The 22567-nt window shown below is 40.1% G+C and overlaps 1 protein-coding gene across 3 annotated transcripts; it reads left to right on the forward strand.

Moving 5' to 3' along the window:
• The first annotated feature begins 36 nt into the window (after positions 1 to 36).
• On the forward strand, positions 37 to 22228 carry primpol (primase and polymerase (DNA-directed)). Of its 3 annotated transcripts, XM_031837602.1 has the most exons (15): positions 282 to 375; positions 672 to 736; positions 830 to 1045; positions 1415 to 1509; positions 1660 to 1798; positions 3986 to 4133; positions 6411 to 6513; positions 7326 to 7435; positions 7729 to 7891; positions 9056 to 9159; positions 10797 to 10883; positions 13978 to 14086; positions 20146 to 20222; positions 20437 to 20483; positions 20686 to 22228. In XM_031837602.1, exons 3-15 carry the CDS (start codon positions 863 to 865, stop codon positions 20965 to 20967), a joined length of 1647 nt encoding a protein of 548 aa, XP_031693462.1. In that variant the 5' UTR covers positions 282 to 375; positions 672 to 736; positions 830 to 862; the 3' UTR covers positions 20968 to 22228. The 3 variants fall into 3 exon arrangements, with proteins under 3 accessions (XP_020352607.1, XP_031693462.1, XP_020352606.1); XM_020497018.2 differs by lacking the exons at positions 282 to 375; positions 672 to 736 and adding an exon at positions 37 to 281; XM_020497017.2 differs by lacking the exon at positions 672 to 736.
• The last annotated feature ends 339 nt before the right edge of the window (positions 22229 to 22567 follow it).

Here is a 22567-nt window from a genome sequence, read left to right on the forward strand (position 1 = left end):
AACCAATGTAAGGGGGCGTTCGGTTTCCACACTTCCACACAACTCATATGAACCCATCTAAAAATAATATTGATAATAATAAACGTGTACATATAAATGGTGGCTCCATATTGGTGGGCTATATGCATTTGCAATATTTCATATCCATATTGCACGAATTCAGCATGTGCTCAATTAATTGGATAGTAAGGCACACTTCTAGCGCACTGGAACGCACCATACGTTCTTCCATGAAGTACGTAACATTTCGCTGAAAAACAACGTTTTCAACACGGGTTCCTGTAAGTAGATAGATTCAGTTCCTGCTTTAAGTCGAATTCTGTAACGTTAGCTAGCTAGCTAGCCAATTAGCTTAGTTTAGGAAACGTTAAGCAGGTTTGACATATTATTATACATTTTAGTGTTACTAGCATTAACAACATTACATATTAAACTCAACTCCGGCTAAATGTGCAGTGTGTATGGCGAGTCTGATTTAATCAGGCTGTATACACATTTAATTGGTACCAATTCATACACAATCGAATGCTTGCAAACAAATGTATGAATGTAGCTAAAACAATCTTGTCATTCTCACGGGCTGTCAGTCATTGCATCCAATGTGTCTGAATTTCAAAGTTGGCCCTAGCTAGCTACATTAATCCAGCCACATTCCATCCGTTCTCTGCTAGGTCTAATAATGATGGGGCTTCACAATCACATGGCTGTGAATGAAAAATCAGAGATGGAGCCATAGGTCTATTGTAATTCCTTCATTATTGATCATTGCTAAGTTAGATATTAATAACACTAATCAACAACTTGATTTTATTTTATTTCTTACATGCAGAAATGACTGGTGGCAGCCAGCATCACATAGAAGATGAACAAAGGTGATTGGGAAAACAGATTGAAGAAGGTGGAAGAACTAGCTCAGTCCTTCCAGCAGTGTCCTTTGACCTCATGCTACAAACCTAGGCTGTCCCGGCCATGGCAGCCATCCTCCATATGGAAGCTCTTCCCTCGTCAATGTATGGCTATCAACTTTGCACAGAGTTGCAGAGAGGTATGCACCAGCATGTCTGGAGTAACGTGGTGCCAGATCCGTTTGTGCTGTCATGTTTGACCTTGACCATAGGATTTGACAAGACAGCACAAACAGATCTGTGAGCAGGCTTTATGTCCTTTTGTGTGATGTGTGTTTCATTGCACCTCCATTTTATATTACCTTTATTTAAGTGGGTTAACTGCCCTGTTCAGGGGCAGAATGACAGATGTGTACCTTGTCAGCTCGGGGATTCGACCATGCAACCTTTCGGTTACTAGTCCAACGCTCTAACCACTAGGCTACGCTGCTGCCCCAATGAGTCATAATAACAGAAAAAATGACATTGTTTTCAGCTAACTGTAGTTTTGACTGCCCTCTAATTCAAAGGACGTACACGTGTTTGCACTTGAGAAGGAACAGGCAAAGATGGGTCAGAGGATCTTCCTGGTCACCAGTTACAGTGAGCTATGGCATTACTACAGGTATGTATAAGGTTACACCATTCACTTCAATACAACTTTATTTATACCTTCATAGGCAGTTAAGAAATAAGAAAGTCCTATTTGTCATAACTGAAGACTGTTAACCAATGGTACTACTGCACTTCAACCCTTTCAATTTCAACTAATTAGTACCTACAGGCAATCTCTGATGCATTGCTATGAGGTGATCCCAGAGGGGGCTGTTTGCAAGCTATATTTTGACTTGGAGTTCCACAGGCCCTCCAATAAGGGCTTTGATGGGAAGTGCATGGTGGCCTCCCTCATCCAGGTACGCAAACATTGAATGCTTCCTTCCCTCTCAAGTGCAAAATAGACTTGGGTCAAATATGTTGTTATGACAATTTACTTTACACTGACATGACACACACAAATGTTTAGATCAGCCTATTGGCGAGGCAAACTGGCTAATCAAATGAATGGTTTGTGGCATGACAGTGTAAAGTCAGTTGCCATAAGGTGAAGCCAGCTGCCAAGACTGTTTAGGACAAATGTTATTTAATTGTTATGACAGTGTTATGTAGCCCTTATGACTGATGGTCCAAATGAAGTGGGATCTATAGAAAGTTGTTTTTTGTTGTACATTCTGAGGAATTAAATATTAATGTATCCACTCTCAAATTCATAGACAGAGCTATGGATGCAAAGACTCACTTGCATAATTTTAATCATGTTTTGAGGCTATACAGTGTTTGTTTACAGCTACATTGTTTACAAACAATGGAGAAAAACAAGCTTATATTTTAGGTTCTGATGGTATGACAGTACAGCATAAGTTATATTCTTCAAGAATCAATACCGTTCAAAAGTTTGGGGTCACTTAGAAATGTCCTTGTTTTCCATGAAAACATATATGAAATTAGTTGCAAAATGAATAGGAAATATAGTCAAGACAAGGTTATAAATAATGATTTTTAATTGAAATAATAATTGTGTCCTTCAAACTTTGCTTTCGTCAAAGAATCCTCCATTTGCAGCAATTACAGCCTTGCAGACCTTTGGCATTCTAGTTGTCAATTTGTTGAGGTAATCTGAAGAGATTTCACCCCATGCTTCCTGAAGCACCTCCCACAAGTTGGACTGGCTTGATGGGCACTTCTTACGTACCATACGGTCAAGCTGCTCCCACAACAGCTCAATAGGGCTGAGGTCCGGTGACTGTGCTGTCCACTCCATTATAGACAGAATACCAGCTGACTGCTTCTTCTCTAAATAGTTATTGCATAGTTTGGAGCTGTGCTTTGGGTTCCTGTTGTAGGAAAAAGTTGGCTCCAATTACGCACATACAGGGTATGGCATGACGTTGCAAAATGGAGTGATATCCTTCCTTCTTTAAGATCCCCTTTACAAATCTCCCACTTTACCACCACCAAAGCACCCCATGACCATCACATTGCCTCCACCATGCTTGACAGATGGTGTCAACACTCCTCCAGCATCTTTTCATTTTTTCTGCATCTCACGAATGTTGTTCTTTGTGATCTGAACACCTCAAACTTAGATTTGTCTGTCCATAACACTTTTTTCCAATCTTCCTCTGTCCAGTGTCTGTGTTCTTTTGCCCATATTAATCTTTTCTTTTTATTGGCCACTGAGATATGGCTTTTTCTTTGCAACTCTGTCTAAATGCCCAGCATCCTGGAGTCGCCTCTTCACTGTTGACATTGCGGGTACTATTTAATGAAGCTACCAGTTTAGGACTTGTGAGGCATCTGTTTCTCAAACTAGTCACTATAATGTCCTCTTGCTCAGTTGTGCACCGGGGCCTCCCACTCCTGTTTCTATTCTGGTTAGGGCCAGTTTGTGCTGTTCTGTGAAGGGAGTAGTACACAGCGTTGCACGAGATATTCAGTTTCTTGGCAATTTATCGCATGGAATAGCCTTCATTTCTCAGAACAAGAATAGACTGACGAGTTTCAGCCTGTAATCGAACCCACAGATGCTGATGCTCCACATACTCAACTAGTCTAAAGAAGGACAGTTGTATTACTTCTTTAATCAGGACAAAAGTTTTCAGCTGTGCTAACATAATTGCAAAAACGTTTTTTAATGATCAATTAGCTTTTTAAAATGATAAACTTGGATTAGCTAACACAACTTGCCATTGGAACACAGGAGTGATGGTTGATGACAATGGGCCTCTGTACGCCTATGTTGATATTCCATAAAAAATCATACGTTTCCCGTTACAAAAGTCATTTACAACATTAACAATGTCCACCCTGTATTTCTGATCAATTTGATGTTATTTTAATTAACAAAAAATGTGGTTTCTTTCAAAAACAAGGACATTTCTAAGTGACCCCAAACTTTTGAATGGTAGTGTACATAATTAATTTAGAAGTCCAAAAATGGATGTAGCAATCACAGATTGAACCTTTAATGTCGATGGTACATACTTCAACATGTTTATTAATATTTATATTTGGTAACGCTGTTTTCTCCTGTGTGTTTACAGTATGTGTGTGAGAAGCTGGAGGAGGTGTATGGGATTGAGTGCTCTGGGAAAGATGTTCTGAACCTTGACTCCAGCACAGAGGAAAAATTCAGTCGCCATCTCATCTTCATTTTACCGAATGCAGCATTTAAGGATAACCTACATGTCGGTACGTAATCTCCTACTGTCTCTGATGAAAAAAGTGGAAACGAGACCGTAGATAGAGATATACAGTTGAAGTCAGAAGTTTACATACACCTTAGCCAAATACATTTAATCCTCGTAAAAATTCCCTGTCTTAGGTCAGTTAGGATCACCACTTTATTTTAAGAATGTGAAATGTCAGAATAGTAGTAGAGAGAGTGATTTATTTCATATTCTATTTATTTCCTCACATTCCCAGTGGGTCAGAAGTTTTCATACACTCAATTAGTATTTGGTAGCATTGCCTTTAAACTGTTGAACTTGGGTCAAACATTTCGGGTAGCCTTCCACAAGCTTCCCACAATAAGTTGGGGGAATTTTGGCCCATTCCTCCTGACAGAGTTGGTGTAACTGAAACAGGTTTGTTGTCCTCCTTGCTCGCACACACTTTTTCAGTTCTGCCCACAAATTTCTATAGGATTGAGGTCAGGGCTTTGTGATGGCCACTTCAATACCTTGACTTTGTTGTCCTTAAGCCATTTTGCCACAACTTTGGAAGTATGCTTGGGGTCATTGTCCATTTTGAAGACCCATTTGCGACCAAGCTTTAACTTCCTGACTGATGTCTTGAGATGTTGCTTCAATATTTACTTATAATTGTCCTCCCTCAGGCCATCTATTTTGTGAAGTGCACCAGTCCCTCCAGCAGCAAAGCACCCCCACAGCATAATGCTGCCACCCCCGGGCTTCACAGTTGGGATGGGTTCTTCGGCTTGCAAGCCTCCCCCTTTTTCCTGCTCACATAACGATGGACATTATAGTCCAAACAGTTGAATTTTTTGTTTCATCAGACCAGAGGACATTTCTCCAAAAAGTACGATCTTTGTCCCCATGTGCAGTTGCAAACCGCAGTCTGGCTTTTTCAGGTTATGTCGATATAGGACCTGTTTTACTATGGATATAGATACTTTTGTACCTGTTTCCTCCAGTATCTTCACACGGTCCTTTGCTTTTTGTTCTGGGATTGATTTGCACTTTTCGCACCAAAGCACGTTCATCTATAGGAGGCAGAACGCGTCTCCTTGGTGAGCGCTATGACGGCTGCGTAGTCCCATGGTGTTTATACTTGCGTACTATTGTTTGTACAGATGAGCGTGGTACCTTCAGACATTTGGAAATTGCTCCCAAGGATGAACCAGACTTGTGGAGGTCTTGGCTGATTTCTTTTTATTTTCCCATGTTGTCAAGCAAAGAGGGACAGAGTTTGAAGGTAGGAATTTAAATACATTCACAAGAACACCTCCAATTGACTCAAATTATGTCAATTAGCCTATCAGAAACTTCTAAAGCCATGACATCATTTTCTGGAATTGTCCAAGCTGTTTAAAGGCACAGTTAACTTAGTGCATGTCAACTTCTGACCCACTGGAATTGTGATACAGTGAATTATAAGTGAAATGATCTGTCTGTAAACAATTGTTGGAAAAATGACTTTTGTCATGCACACAGTAGATGTCCTAACTGACTTACCAAAACTATAGTTTGTTAACAATTCATTTCTGGAGAGGTTGAAAAACGAGTTTTAAAATGACACATGTAAACTTCCGACTTCAACTGTATACACTGAACAACAATATAAACACAACATGTAAAGTGTTGGTCCCAAAGATCCCAGAAATGTTCTGTTGGCATGCTGACTGCAGGAATGTCCTCCTGAGCAGTTGCCAGATAATTTCATGTTAATTCCTCTACCATAACGCCTCCAACGTCTTTTTAGAGAATTTGGCAGTATGTCCAACCAGCCTCACATCTGCAGACCACGTGTATGGCGTCGTATGGGCGAGCAGTTTGCTGTTGTGAACAGAGTGCCCCATTGTGGGGGTGGGGTTATGGTATGGGCAGGCATAAACTATGGACAACAAACACAATTAGATTTTATCGATGGCAATTTGAATGCACAAAAATACAGTGATGAGATCCTGAGGCCCATTTCTTTTGTGACCAACATATGCATATCTGTATTCCCAGTCATGTGATATTCATAGATTAGGGCCTAATTTATTTATTTCAATTGACTGATTTCCTCATATGAAATACTGTAACTCTGTAAAATCAATGAAATTGTTGCATGTTGCTTTTATATTCTTGTTCAGTATCGATATTAAACTCAACTTCACAATATTATTGCTTTATATTGGAGGTAGAAAATAAAATGAATTGTTTTCTAATCAATGTAGGCTTGTGCTGATTTAAAAAATATCTCTCATCAGTAAATCAAGTATGCATTTCGTCTTTTTTAAAGGGCAATTTATCCATTTGATTCTGCAACCAGTGCTGAGCGTGAATAGGAGGGGAAGTGAACTTGAGAATGACATGGGTGGAGTCACAGAGGACAGTGGCAAAAGGTCTGTCATTTGATGTTCTAAAACAAATTTTGGTAACACTTTATCTTATTATTCCAAGAGATTTAACGCAATTACTAACTAAGAAACAAATTGATAGATTCATTCAATACTACAACACAATACTTAAGGGTTTAGAAAAGTCAGGTCCATAATAATTGGCATCCTTGATAAATATTGGCACAAAATACTGTATAAAATAAATAATACAAATACTGAGATATATTGCATGTTCCATATAATGGGGAAATTATATTTTATACTAATACAATTGCTTAATGAAATATATTTTGTTTAAACAGTAATACAAAAATTCTCAAATATAGGGGTCAAAATAATTGGCCCCTCTCTTTTCAGTACTCTAGCACCCTCCCCTTGTGAGGATAGCAAAACTGAGCTTCATTCTAAAATGTTTAATAAGATTGGATTAAAGAGGGCAATCCATAAGAGCAGACAAAGGATATCAAGGATCTTGAAAGACTCTGTATGGAGGAATGGTCTAAGATCCTTCTGAACGTGTTCTCCAATCTCATTAAACATTTTCGAAAAAGGCTCAGTTTTGTTATACTCCATACATTGAAAACGGGGGTGCCAATAATTTTGACCCCTATCTTTCTTATGAAACAAAATCTCTTTCCCTGTGCAGTTATATTAGTATAAAATAATATAATTTTAAAAAAATGGAATTAAATTGAGCATACAATATAGCTCAGTATTTGTATTATTTATCTTATACAGTCTTTTTATGGTTATCTTTATCAAGGGTACCAATAATTATGGACCTGACTGTAAATCCTATGTATTATTATTATTAGGGGGCTGATTGGAAGTCCACAGGCCAAGAGGCCCAGACAGGAAGAGAGGGACCTCAGCTTCCTGTTGGTGAAAAACAAGGACGGACAGGATGGGCTTTTTGTTGACCTCGGTAAGTGTCACCTGAAGCATCTTGAAAAGTCGATTTTACCTTTACTTTCAAATGAGGCTTAAATAGTAGATACAAGCATTGACAACTAATCTTTGTTATCTTTGAATTTTGTTCTGTTTTAGATGATTATATCTCTATTTTATTGCTGTGTTTGTCCATCAATTATTTATTTTTTATAACCAGTCTATAGTTGTATGGAATTTGATTTATCTTGTCAATGCATTTTAAAATGTGTCAGTAATACTAATTTCCACTTGTTTGTGTTAATTTATGTTACAATGAATGAAATGTAGGTGTGTACACCAAGAACAGAAACTTCCGTCTCTACAAGTCATCTAAGGTGGGGAAGAATGTAGCCTTCACTGTCGCAGAGGACAACAAGTTCATCACCAAGCCTAAAAGGAACATCTCTGCAGAGGAGAGCTTGTTCCAGTCCTCCTTAATCAGCAACGTAAGGTACAGATTAAGTGAAGGGTGGAGTTGCCCCTAGATTCTGATCTTTGGTCAGTTTAGCATTTTCCCCATAACTGGGCAGGTTGGCATTTATGGGGATGTCTCAGGGGATGGTGATCCTAGATCTGTACCTAGGGGAAACTTTACCCAGGAACTACAGGTGACTTGACTGTGTACTGACCTGGCAAAGCTGGTTGAAATCATTAAAAAAAATGCTATCACTTGACTATTCAACATGCTTAATATTCTGACATTTCAATTAGAGGTCGACCGATTGTGATTTTTCAACGCCAATACCGATTATTGTTGTAATAATGACAATTACAACAATACTGAATTAACACTTATTTTAACTTAATATAATAAAATCAATTTAGCCTCAAGTAAAATAATGCAAAAACAAAGTGTTGGAGAAGAAAGTAAAAGTGCAATATATGCTATGTAAGAAAGCTAATGTTTCAGTTCCTTGCTCAGAACATGAGAACATATGAAAGCTGGTGGTTCCTTTTAACATGAGTCTTCAATATTCCCAGGTAAGAAGTTTTAGGTTGTAGTTATTATAGGAATTATAGGACTATTTCCCTTCCCTCTATACCATTTGTATTTCATTAACCTATGACTATTGGATGTTCTTATAGGCACTTTAGTATTGCTAGTGAAACAATATAGCTTCCGTCCCTCTAGTTAGCGTGCGCTAACTAGCTAGCCATTTCACTTCGGTTAGCAAAGCCTCATCTCGGGAGTTGATAGGCTTGAAGTCATAAACAGCGCAATGCTTGACGCACAATGAAGAGCTGCTGGCAAAAAACGCACAAAAGTGCTGTTTGAATGAATGTTTACGCGCCTGCTTCTGCCTACCACCGCTCAGTCAGATACTTGTATGCTTGTATGGTCAGTCAGATTATATGCAACGTAGGACACGCTAGATAATATATAGTAATATCATCAACCATGTGTAGTTAACTAGTGATTATGATTGATTGTTTTTTATAAGTTAAGTTTAATGCTAGCTAGCAACTTACCTTGGCTTACTGCATTTGTGTAACAGGCAGTCTCCTTGTGGAGTGCAACGAGAGAGAGGAAGGTCGTTATTGCGTTGGATTAGTTAACTGCAAGATTGGAGCCCTAATTAATCGGTCAACCTCTAATTTCAATATTGGTCTGCAGTTTCACCGGTCAGAAGATTCTGACATGGGACCTCCATGACGAGAGGGACGGGATATGCCCCAAGCCTCATGCTCAGCTGGGTTCGACTTCACACTGTGTTTCAGGTACTGACCCCAGAAGACAGAGCTGTGTGTGTTGTGTCCGTGCGAGCAAAGTTGTTAATGACCTCACCCAAACCAGGTGAATCATTCTATAAAATACGAGATTATTTGTCACTGGTCTACACACAATACCCCATAATGTCATGGAATTATGTTTTTAGAAATGTTTACAATTGAAAAGCTGAAATGTCTTGAGTCAATAGGTATTCAACCCCTTTGTTATGGCAAGCCTAAATCAGTTCATAACAATTTGCTTAACAACTCAGATAATAAGTTACATGGACGCACTGTGTGCAATAATGGTGTTTAACACCATACTACCTCATCTCTGTACCCCACACATAATTATATGACCCCTCAATCAAGCAATGAATTTCAAACACAGATTCAACCAGGGAGGTTTTCTAAACCCTCGCAAAATAGTGCACCTATTGGTAGAGAGTCCTTAATTAATATATTTTTTTAATAAAGCAGACATTGAATATCCCTTTGAGCATAGTGAAGTTATTAATAAGGCTTTGGATGGTGTGTCAATACACCAAGTCACTATAAAGATAAAGGCATCTATCCCAACTCAGTGGGCAGATAGGAAGGAAACCACTCATGGATTTCACCATGAGGCCAATGATGACTTTAAAACAGTTAGAGTTTAATGGCTGTGACAGGAGAAAACTGAGGCTGGATCAACAAAATTGTAGTAACTCCACAATACTAACCTAAATGACAAAGTGAAAAGAAGGAAGCTGCTTTACATCAGACACTGGGAGATTAATTCACCTTTCACCACGACAATAACCTAAAACACAAGGCCACATCTACACTGGAGGTGCTTACCAAGAAGACAGTGAATGTTCCTGAGTGAACAAGTTACATTTTTGACTTAAATCTACTTTAAAATCTTTGGCAAGACCTGAAAATAGTTGTCTAGCAATGATCAACAACCAGTTGAACAGAGCTGAAAGAATTTTGAAAAGAATGTGGAAATGTTACACAATCCAGATGTGGGAAGCTCTTAGACGTACCCAGTAAGACTCAGGGGTGTGAATACTTTTGTAAATTATTTCTGCATTTTATTTTAAATAAATGCGCCAAAAAAATTAAAACACATATTTTCACTTTGTTATTATCAAGTATTGTGTGTAGATGGGTGAGAGAAAAAATCTGTTTAATACATTTTTTTTCAGGCTGTAACACAACAAAATGTGAAATAAGTCAAGGGAATGAATACTCTGTGTGCAAAGCTGTCAAGGCAAAGGTTGACTACTTTGAAGAATCTCAAAAATAAAATATATTTTGATTTGTTTAACACTTTTTTTGGTTAATACATGATTCCATATGTGTTATTTCATAGTTTTGATGTCTTCACTATTATTCTAGAAAAGATATACAGACACAGATGAATTCACTTTTGTATTTTGTATGCACTTTTGGGACTATTCCATTGCGCCAGGCAGGCTATGTCAAGCTCACGTCTAGTATTTTAAGGAATATGACATATGTATTTGACCCAGGTCTGAAGATTTCATTGCCAATGTTAAACTTCTGGCTAATACTGGTTTTGACTGAAGAAAACAGGGGTTATTGAATTTAATAGCTTTTCTATGAAAGATATTGTTTTGTTTGTCATCCTTCAATATAAGACTCTTTGGGAGGCTACCAGTGTTCTCCCCACAAAGAAGTGGACAACTTTGTTCTTTCTGTGGTGAAAAAGGATGGCATCCAAGGAAGTAAGTTTTAAAGCAGCTGTTAGATAAATACTGTATGTATTATTTTAGATGCACTGTATGTAATAGAGGTCGACCTATTATGAATTTTCAAAGCCGATACCGATTTATTGAAGGACCCCAAAAAAAAGCGGATACCGATTAATCGGCCGATATTTTACAATTTATTTGTAATAATGACAATTACAACAATAATGAATGAACACTTATTTTAACTCAATATAATACATCAATAAAATCGATTTAGCCTCAAATAAATAATAAAACATGTTCAATTTGGTTTAAATAATGCAAAAACAAAGTAAAAGTGCAATATGTGCCATGTAAGAAAGCTAACGTTTCAGTTCCTTGCTCAGAACAGGAGAACATATGAAAGCTGGTGGTTCCTTTTAACATGAGTCTTCAATATTCCAGGTCAGAAGTTTTAGGTTGTAGTTATTATGTGAATTATAGGACTATTTCTCTCTATACGATTTGTATTTCATATACCTTTGACTACAGGATATTCTTATAGGCACTTTAGTATTGCCAGTGTAATAGCTTCCGTCCCTCTCCTCGCTCCTACCTGGGCTCGAACCAGGAACACATCGACAACAGCCACCCTCGAAGCAGTGTTACCCATGCAGAGCAAGGGGAACAACTACTCCAAGTCTCAGAGCGAGTGACGTTTGAAACGCTATTAGCGTTCACCCCGCTAACTAGCTAGCCATTTCACATTGGTTACACCAGTCTAATCTCTGGAGTTGATAGGCTTGAAGTCATAAACAGCGCAATACTTGAAGCATTGCGAAGAGCTGCTGGCAAAACGCACGAAAGCGCTGTTTGAATGAATGCTTACGAGCCTGCTGGTGCCTACCACCGCTCAGTCAGACTGCTCTATCAAATCATAGACTTAATTATAATATAATAACACACAGAAATACGAATCTTAGGTAATTAATATGGTCGAATCTGGAAATTATCATCTCGAAAACAAAACATTTATTCTTTCAGTGAAATACGGAACTGGCATCCATAAGTCTAAATATTCCTGTTACATTGCACAACCTTCAATGTTATGTCATAATTATGTAAAATTCTGGCAAATTAGTTCGCAACGAGCCAGGCGGCCCAAACTGTTGCATATACCCTTACTCTGCATGCAATGAACGCAAGAGAAGTGACACAATGTCACCTAAATATGCAGGTTTAAAACTATATACTTCTGTGTATTGATTTTAAGAAAGGCATTGATGTTTATGGTTAGGTACAGTCGTGCAACGATTGTGCTTTTCGCAAATGCACTTTTGTTAAATCATCCCCCATTTGGCGAAGTTGGCTGTCGTTGTTAGGAAGATAGTCTTCACACAGTTCGCAACGAGCCAGGCGGCCCAAACTGCTGCATATACCCTGACTCTGTTGCAAGAGAAGTGACACAATTTTCCTAGTTAAAAGAAATTCATGTTAGTAGGCAATATTAACTAAATATGCAGGTTTAAAAATCTATACTTGTGAATTGGCATTGATGTTTATGGTTAGGTACACGTTGGAGCAACGACAGTCCTTTTTCGCGAATGCACACCGCATCGATTATATGCAACACAGGACACGCTAGATAACTAGTGATTATGATTGATTGTTTTTTATAAGATAAGTTTAATGCTAGCTAGCAACTTACCGTGGCTTCTTACTGCATTCACGTAACAGGCAGGCTCCTTGTGGAGTGCAATGTAAGGCAGATGGTTAGAGCGTTGGACTAGTTAACCGTAAGGTTGCAAGACTGAATCACCGAGCTGACAAGGTAAAAATCTGTCGTTCTGCCCCTGAACAAGGTAGTTCACCCACCATTCCTAGGCCGTCATTGAAAATAAGAATGTTCTTAACTTCTTGATGCACCTGTTAGCGGGATCATTTTCGTCAACAACCGCTGAATTGCAGAGCGCCAAATTCAAATTAAATTACTAAAAATTATTACATTTTCATGAAATCACAAGTGCAATATAGCAAAACACAGCGTAGCTTGTTGTTAATCCACCTGGCATGTCAGATTTCAAAAAAAGCTTTTATGTAAGGACATCTCTCTCAGTAGACAAAACATTACAAACAGCTAGCAGCCAAGTAGATTGGTCACGAAAGTCAGAAAAACAATAAATGAATCGTTTACCTTTGATGATCTTCGGATGTTTGCACTCACGAGACTCCCGGTTACACAATAAATGTTCCTTTTGTTCCATAAAGATTATTTTTATATCCAAAATACCTCCATTTGGTTGGCGTGTTATGTTCAGAAATCCACAAGCTCGAGCGGTCACGACTGGGCAGACGAAAATTCCGTAAAGTTCATAGAAGCATGTAAAACGTATTTTTTTATAATCAATCCTCAGGTTGTTTTTACAATATAATCAATAATATTTCAACCGGACTGTACCTTCTTCAATAGGAGAGAGGGAGAAAATGTCTGCATTCCAAATGCTGCTGGCACCCAGCCATACAATGGTGCGATGTGATCTTTCTCACTCATTTTTCAAAATAAAAGCCAGAAACTATGTCTAAGACTGTTCACAACATGTGGAAGCCATAGGAAAATGAATCTGGTTGATATCCCTTTAAATGGAGCGAAGGCAGGCAATGGAACAGAGAGCTTTCAGGAAAAACAGCACTTCCGGGTTGGATTTTCCTCAGGTTTTCGCCTGCAATATCAGTTCTGTTTTACTCACAGACAATATTTTGACAGTTTGAAACTTTAGAGTTTTTTCTATCCTAATCTGACAATTATATGCATATTCTAGATACTGGCCTGAGAAATAGGCAGTTTAATTTGGGTACGTTTTTCATCCAAACATCAAAATACTGCCCCCTACACTCAACAGGTTAACTGACTTGCCTAGTTAAATAAAGGTGTTTAAAAAAAGTTTTAAATCGGTGTCCAAAAATACAGATTTCCGATTGTTATGAAAACTTGAAATCGGCCCTAATTAATCGGCCATTCCAATTAATCGGTCGACCTCTAGTATATAATAAAACAATCTAACTGCTGCTGCATTAAAGATCTGTAGTGTATCAAATTAACCAAGTTGAAGTGTTGAAATATAAAAGTTTCCAATATTTTCCCTGACAGGCATACGACGGTGGAATTACTTTGTTTCAGAGCAGCTACTTGTCTACGACATCCTAAAGTACCGCTGGTGTCAGAATGTTCACCGGTGCCACAAAAGCAACAACATCATGTGAGTGTCTAGTTTGGATTTGAGGGGATCTGTCTCAGTAGTCCAAAGTGTCATCCTTCCTTCCTCTCCTTTTCTCCTTACTGGATTATGTATTGATCTAAAATAACTGGACGGGTGAAAGCAAATAGCCCTATAGGTGGCCACCATGTTCTTTCCACCTATCCTGTTCTTTCAGATCAGTGCAGTTGAAGGAGAGGAAGCCATTTTAAATGCATTGTGATAAAGCCCTTTGTTACCGAATCCAGAGAGCAAGAGGGAAAGCATCTGTCCACGCGAAAATATAGCGTCAAGCATTGGGAGTGGGGATTTTTGTATAGAGGTCAATGGAAGAGTGTTTGGTCAACATAAAAAAATGTATTCCTAATTTGCTACTTGAGGCTTATTTGATTGAATTGAAGTTTTGTAATGTTTAGGTTGTTACAAATGTACATAAACAGTGGATTCGAAGGTATTCAGATCCCTTCCCCTTTTCCACATTTTGTTACGTTCTATTCTAAAATGTATGAAATTACAATTTTCATAAATCTACACACAATACCCTATAATGACGAATCGAAAACAGTTAAAAACATAAATACCTTAGTATTCAGAACCTTTGCTATGAGAGTCAAAATTGAGCTCAGGTGCATCCCGTTTCCATTGATCATCCTTGCGATGTTTCTACAAATTGGAGTCCACCTGTGGTCAATTCAATTGATTGTGCATGATTTGTAAAGGCACACACCTGTCTATATAAGGTCCCACAGATAACAGTGTATGTCAGAGCAAAAACCAAGCCATGAGGTCGAAGGAATTGTCCATGGAGCTCCGTGACAGGATTGTGTCGAGGCACAGATCTGGGGAAGTGTCAGAAAAAATGTCAGCAGCATTGAAGGTCCCAAAGAAGACAGTGGCATCCATCATTCTTAAATAGAAGAAGTTTGAAACCACCAAGACTCTTCCTAGAACTGGCCGCCCGGGCCAAACTGCGCAGTCAGGGGAGAAGGGCATTGGTCAGGGAGGTGACCAAGATCCCGATGGTCACTCTGACAGAGCTCCCGAGTTTCTCTGTGGAGATGGGAGAACAATCATCTCTCTAGCACTCCACCAATGATAGAGTGGCCAGATGGAAGCCACTCCTCAGTAATAGGCACATGACACTCCTATTTGCCACATCTTCAATTTAAGCCTACTGGAGAGCGTGTGCCCTCAGGCCTGGGGGGAAGCTAAAGTCATTCTGTTACCCAAGAATAGTAAACCCCCTTTAGTGGCTCAAATAGTAGACCAATCAGCCTATTACCAACCCTTAGTAAACTTCTGGAAAACAATTGTGCTTGACCAGATACAATGCTATTTCACAGTAAACAAAATGACAACAGCATTTCAGCATGCTTTATAGGGAAGGACATTCAACAAGCACAGCACTGACACAAATGACTGATTGGCTGAGAGAAATTGACGATAAAATGATTGTGGGGGCTGTCTTGTTAGACTTCAGTGCCGCTTTTGACATTATCGATCATAGACTGCTGCTGGAAAAAAGTATGTGTTATGACTTTACATCCCCTGCTATAATGTGGAGAAAGAGTTACTTGTCTAACAAAACACACAGGGAGTTCTTTAATGGAGGCCTCTCAAATATAATCCAGTTAGAATAAGGAATCACCTAGGGTAGCTGTTTAGGCCCTTTACTTTTTACATTTTTCACTAACGACATGCCACTGACTTTGAGTAAAGAGTGTCTATGTATGCGGATGACTCAACACTATACACGTCAGCTACTGCAGCGACTGAAATGATTGCATCCCTCAACAAAGAGCTGCAGTTAGTTTCAGAGCGGGTGGCAAGGAATAAGTTAGCCCTAAATATTTCTAAAACTAAAAGCATTGTATTTGGAACCAAACACTCACATATCCTTAAACCTCAACTAAATCTTGTAATAAATAATGTGCAAATTGAGATGACTAAACTTCTTGGAGTAACCCTGGATTGTAAACTGTCATGGTCAAAACATATTGATGCAGTAGTAGCTAAGATGGGGAGACTGTCTATAATAAAGTGATGCTCTGCCTTCCTAACAACCCTATCAACGAGGCAGGTCCTACAGGCCCTAGTTTTGTTGCACCTTGCCTACTGTTCAGTCGTGTGGTCAGGTACCACAAAAAAAGGTCTTAGGAAAATTGCAATTGGCTCAGAACAGGGCAGCATGGCTGGCCCTTGGATTTACACTGAGCGCTAATATTAATAATATGCATGTCAATCTCTCCTGGCTGAAAGTGGAAGAGATTGACTTCATCACTACTTTTATTTATGAGAAGTATTGACATGTTGAATGCACCAACCCATGCATACCCCACAAGACATGCTACAAGAGGTCTCTTCACAGTCCCCAAGTCCAGAACAGACTATGGGAGGCACACAGTACTACATAGAGCCATGACTACATGGAACTCTATTCCACATCAAGTAACTGACGCAAGCAGTAGAATTAGATTTAAAAAAACAGATTTTAAAAAACACCTTATGGAACAGCGGGGACTGTGAAGCAACACAAACATTGGTACAGACACACACACACACACACGATAACATACGCACTATACATAAACATGGATTTAGTACTGTAGATATGTGGTAGTGGTGGAGTAGGGGCCTGAGGGCACACAGTGTGTTGTGAATGTATTGTAATGTTTTTTTTTATTGTATAAACTGCCTCAATTTTGCTGGACCCCAAGAAGATTAGCTGCTGCTTTGGCATCTGTAATAAATACAAATACAGCCCGCTTGAACTTTGCACAAAAGGCACCTAAAGGACTCTCAGACCATAAGAAACAAGATTCTCTGAACTCTTTGGCCTGAATTCCAAGCTTCACGTCTGGAGAAAACCTGACACCATCCCTATGGTGAATTATGGTGGTGGAGATGTATTTCAGTGGCAGGGACTAGTCAGGATTGAGGGAAAGATGAACAGAGCAAATTACAGAGAGATCCTTGATGAAAACCTGCTCAGGACCTCAGATTGGGGCGAAGGCTCACCTTCCAACAGGACAATGACCATGAGCACACATCCAAGATAACACAGGAATGTCCTTGAGTGGCCCAGCCAGAACCCAGACTTAAACCCGAGCCAACATCTGGAGAGACCTGAAAATAGCTGTGCAGCGACATTCCCCATCCAACCAGACAGAGCTTGAGAGGATCTGCAGATTAGAATGGTAGAAACTCCCCAAATACAGGTGTGCCAAACTTGTAGCGTCATACCCAAGAAGACTCGAGGCTGTAATCGCTGCCAAAGGTGCTTCATTACTGGCTACCTCTCATATCCTGGTTCCTCTCTAGGTTTCTTCCTAAGTTCTGGCCTTTCTAGAGATTTTCCTAGCCACCGTGCTTCTACACCTGCATTGCTTGCTGTTTGGGGTTTTAGGCTAGGTTTCTATACAGCACTTTGACATCAGCTGATGTAAGGAGGGCTTTATAAATACATTTGATTGATTGATTCAACAAAGTACTGAGTAAAGGGTCTGAATACTTATGTGAATGTAATAGTTCAGTTCAGTTTTTCAACATTTCAAAAAATCTGTTTTTGCTTTGGCATTATGGGGTATTGTGTGTAGATTGAGAAAAAAAGAATAAGGCTGTAAAGAAATGTCAAAATTCAAGGGGTCTGAATACTTTCCGAATGCACTGTAAGTGGACACATGGCATCCCTGCAACTGAGATTTTTTTTATATACACTGCTCAAAAAAATAAAGGGAACACTAAAATAACACATCCTAGATCTGAATGAATGAAATATTCTTATTAAATACTTTTTTCTTTACATAGTTGAATGTGCTGACAACAAAATCACACAAATCATCAATGGAAATCAAATTTATCAACCCATGGAGGTCTGGATTTGGAGTCACACTCAAAATTAAAGTGGATCACCACACTACAGGCTGATCCAACATTGATGTAATGTCCTTAAAACAAGTCAAAATGAGGCTCAGTAGTGTGTCCTGGGCCAGACTGTCCTGGACAGTCTGGTGTAATGTGGCGTTGGTGGATGGAGCGAGACATGATGTCCCAGATGTGCTCAATTGGATTCAGGTCTGGGGAACGGGCGGGCCAGTCCATAGCATCAATGCCTTCCTCTTGCAGGAACTGCTGACACACTCCAGCCACATGAGGTCTAGCATTGTCTTGCATTAGGAGGAACCCAGGGCCAACCGCACCAGCATATGGTCTCACAAGGGGTCTGAGGATCTCATCTCGGTACGTAATGGCAGTCAGGCTACCTCTGGCGAGCACATGGAGGGCTGTCCGGCCCCCCAAATAAATGCCACGCCACACCATGACTGACCCACCGCCAAACCGGTCATGCTGGAGGATGTTGCAGGCAGCAGAGCGTTCTCCACGGCGTCTCCAGACTCTGTCACGTCTGTCACATGTGCTCAGTGTGAACCTGCTTTCATCTGTGAAGAGCACAGGGCGCCAGTGGCGAATTTGCCAATCTTGGTGTTCTCTGGCAAATGCCAAACGTTCTGCACGTTGTTGGGATGTAAGCACAACTGCCACCTGTGGACGTCGGGCCCTCATACCACCCTCATGGAGTCTGTTTCTGACCGTTTGAGCAGACACATGCACATTTGTGGCCTGCTGGAGGTCATTTTGCAGGGCTCTGGCAGTGCTCCTCCTGCTTCTCATTGCACAAAGGCGGAGGTAGCGGTCCTGCTGCTGGGTTGTTGCCCTCCTACGGCCTCTTCAACGTCTCCTGATGTACTGGCCTGTCTCCTGGTAGCACCTCCATGCTCTGGACACTACGCTGACAGACACAGCAAACCGTCTTGCCACAGCTCGCATTGATGTCCCATCCTGGATGAGCTGCACTACCTGAGCCACTTGTGTGGGTTGTAGACTGTCTCATGCTACCACTAGAGTGAAAGCACCTCCAGCATTCAAAAGTGACCAAAACATCAGCCAGGAAGCATAGGAACTGAAAAGTGGTCTGTGGTCACCACCTGCAGAACCACTCCTTTATTGGGGGTGTCTTGTTAATTGCCTATAATTTCCACCTGTTGTCTATTCCATTTGCACAACAGCATGTGACATTTGTCAATCAGTGTTGCTTCCTAAGTGGACAGTTTGATTTCACAGAAGTGTGATTGACTTGGAGTTACATTGTGTTGTTTAAGTGTTCCCTTTATTTTTTTGAGCAGTGTATATATATTGGAGTTGTGCCTGTTGTTCACATGCAAATCTGCCCTCTCATTGGCTAGAATGTTCCCACCTGCTCCAATTGTTAGAGCACTCAATCCAGTCTCTTGACAGTATATTGATACTCTTTGGTGAATCTAACGTTTTCTTGATTCCTTAACCACCTCAAAATGCATCTGAGGAGATCCTTGATTCCTCCCCTAGGACCTTCTCTTGCCTCCTCCTCACAACATATATGTGCATGCAAAGAGCAAACAACAAGCTGCACAAGAACTCACTACTGTAATGGTCCAGGTTACAAAGTGGCTCAGTGACTCGTGTTTGCATCTCAATGTGAAAAAAACTGTTTGCATGTTCTTCACAAAGAGGGCAACAGATGCTACTGAGCCAGATGTCTATGTGTCAGGGGAGAAGCTCCAGGTGGTATCCGATTTTAAGTACCTTGGCATCATACTTGATTCCAACCTCTCTTTTAAAAAGCATGTGAAAAAGGTAATTCAAATAACCAAATTCAACCTAGCTAATTTCCGATTTATACGAAATTGTTTGAGGTGTGGAAACACTTTGTTGCTTTTATGAACTTTGTCTTGCTGCTTTTTGTTTTATGCTGCTCTGTCTGTATGCTACGTCTTGCTTGTCCTATGTTGCTCTGTCTGTATGCTATGTCTTGCTTGTTCTATGTTGCTATTGTCTATATTGTAATTGTTTTTAATAACCTGCCCAGGGACTGCGGTTGAAAATTAGCCGGTTGGCTAAAACCGGCACTTTTACTGAAATGTTGATTAATGTGCACTGTCCCTGTAAAAATAAAAATAAACTCAACTCAACACAAGGAATTTACTTTTGTCCCCCTGACTGTTCTTTCTCTTTTTCCCCCACAGGATTCTGGTGGATCTTAAACAGGAGGTCTGGTACCAGAAGTGTCATGACCCTGCTTGCAAGAGCTTCAGATCTTCTAGTATGCGCTGGTTAACATTGAAATATTATTGAAGTAAAGATAGTGCTGACTTTGATTAAATAGATCTAATACTATTGACACACGTAGTCTTATCACCACAATCAAGAGCCTGTGTTTTAGGTGATTGGTGTACCAGTATGTCATGAATTCAAATGACTGGAACAGCAGGAAATCTTACAGATTGTGCCTTTTAAACCAGTCATTACTCTTCCAGGTTACCCATTACCACAGGACATCTGCGTCAGCTACTTCATAACAATGGTGAGTTCTGCACCTGTTCCCCTCACTGCTACAAAAGTCTGATTCGCCTCAGTCACACTTGTAATTTTCTATTAAAATGGCCATATCACCACAAGAAACAGAGACTGTTGGGTACCTGACTTTCTCTGGCTACATGAATGGGTCTCAAAAAAGAATCCCAAAAGTAAAAAATAAAGCTGTGTGTTTGTCTATTTGGTGGCAGGATGAGGAGGACCAGGCATATCTGATGGACGACGTGGGGAACATCGAGCTCAGCCAGACACTCCCAGTGGAGAAGTACCTGGGGGGCTCGGCAGCAACACTTCCCCAGGGAGAAGACCGCGATTCCTGTGGGGATGACCAGGCTTACCTGGAGGCCCTGGAGGATGTTGAGAGAAGCACAGGCGATTTGGCAGAGGATGATGTCCCAGATGAGCTTCTGCTCCAAACCATGACTGAGTTTGAGTCCCTCAAAGATTTGTGCTTGTCGGCCACTAAGTGCTAAGTGCATTTTCCTTCAATTCTGTTCATGGAGAGACAGGGTGACCAGGCTTTTGCTCCAGCTCAGGGGGAACCCACCCCATTCAACTATTCAAGGGCTTGATGGTGTGTTGAGGTGCTGGGCTGGAACAAAAGCCTGCCAGCCTGTGAGTCTACAGGAGCAGAATGGAAGAAGACTGCATTAGAGGGAGGTTATACTTGTCCAACAGTTCATTTATCATTTGTAATACAGGCTCCTGAGTGACGCAGTGGTCTAAGGCACTGCATCTTAGTGCTAAAGGAGTCACTACAGACCCTGGTTCGATTCCAGACTGCATCACAACCGGCCGCACAATTTGCCCATTGTCGTCCGGGTTAGGGTTCGTCAGGGGTAGGCAGTCATTGTAAATAAGAATTTGTTCTTAACTGACTTGCCTGGTTAAATAAAGGCTAAATAAAAACATTGAAATTCAGTACAATCCTCAATTTCAATTACTGGCTGTTAATGCACTTTATAAAACAGTGGTTTTTCCCAATTACCTAGGCCTATAGCAGGGGTCTCCAACAGGTCAATTGCAAGGTGCAGATAGCTCGCAGCCCACCTATGAGTAGCAAGCCAAACAATTCTGAAAGTACATGCAATTGTCATGTGTTCCACTGCAAACGGTCATAAACAAATCTCACAAGTATCAGACTGCAACCTCTCAGCTACTATCTAGTCAATGCCGCATTGACATCAAACCCCTGGTCAGCAACTATTGGATTAAAAACCCAAACCTAACACAATATCTGCCATATTAATTTGTATTAATTTGCGTTTGTCTATCACTGTGTAGCCAGAAATACTTTCCCAAAACCTGTATTATTTGCAAACTTTGCCATGAAATGAGCAGCAGCAGTACACATTCCACATAGATATGCAATTAAAGGTTAATTACACATGGATTTTTTTGTTTCCTCCAGATTCAAGCATTGCCATGGACTCAGAACATCCAATTATGTTTCTATATGAAACAATTGTATTTGAGTGAAAATGCAACAAAATCTAAAAATATTTTTAATTAAGTAGCTCTCATGGTAGAAAATGTTGGACGTGTTATAGTGTGACAATTACCACAAATGTCTGGGAATATGCCATTAAAAAGAGCATCGTCAGCTGTGTAGTGCGCTGCACAATAAAGCACCTTGCATTGAATGTCGGCCCTACTGGTTCCGATAGCGTAGAATTGTATACAGGATGTTTCTGATAACAGGTAAGGAGTTGGTAAATGTTCAGTTTTCTGGTCCTTGTTTGTTCTGGATTATTTTCTGGGTGATATGACTGCGAACCATTTCTGCAAATTGAGTCACCAAGCATGGAAGGAAGCTAAAGTAATTCCACTGCCTAAAAATAGTAAAGCACACTTTGCTGGCTCTAACAGCCGTCCAATCAGTTTGCAGCCTGTTCTTAGTAAACTGATGGAGAAAATTGTGTTTGACCAAATACATTTTACATTTAGCAGACGCTCTTATCCAGAGCGACTTCCAGTAGTGAGTGGATACATTTATTTGTACTGGTCACCCGTGCAAATCGTACCGACAATCCAGGCGTTGCAAGTGCCATGCTCTACCAACTGAGCCACACA

The sequence above is a fragment of the Oncorhynchus kisutch genome, linkage group LG12 (assembly GCF_002021735.2).
Source record: "Oncorhynchus kisutch isolate 150728-3 linkage group LG12, Okis_V2, whole genome shotgun sequence".
NCBI lineage: Eukaryota > Metazoa > Chordata > Actinopteri > Salmoniformes > Salmonidae > Oncorhynchus > Oncorhynchus kisutch.

Bases quoted from the DNA above. Each gene is read 5' to 3' on its own strand.
- primpol (XM_020497018.2), top strand. From the start codon at position 863: ATGAACAAAGGTGATTGGGAAAACAGATTGAAGAAGGTGGAAGAACTA. The intron at 7,436-7,728 runs GTAAGTGTCACC...AATGAAATGTAG, and splicing joins TGGGCTTTTTGTTGACCTCG to GTGTGTACACCAAGAACAGA. The intron at 9,160-10,796 runs GTACTGACCCCA...CTTCAATATAAG, and splicing joins GACTTCACACTGTGTTTCAG to ACTCTTTGGGAGGCTACCAG.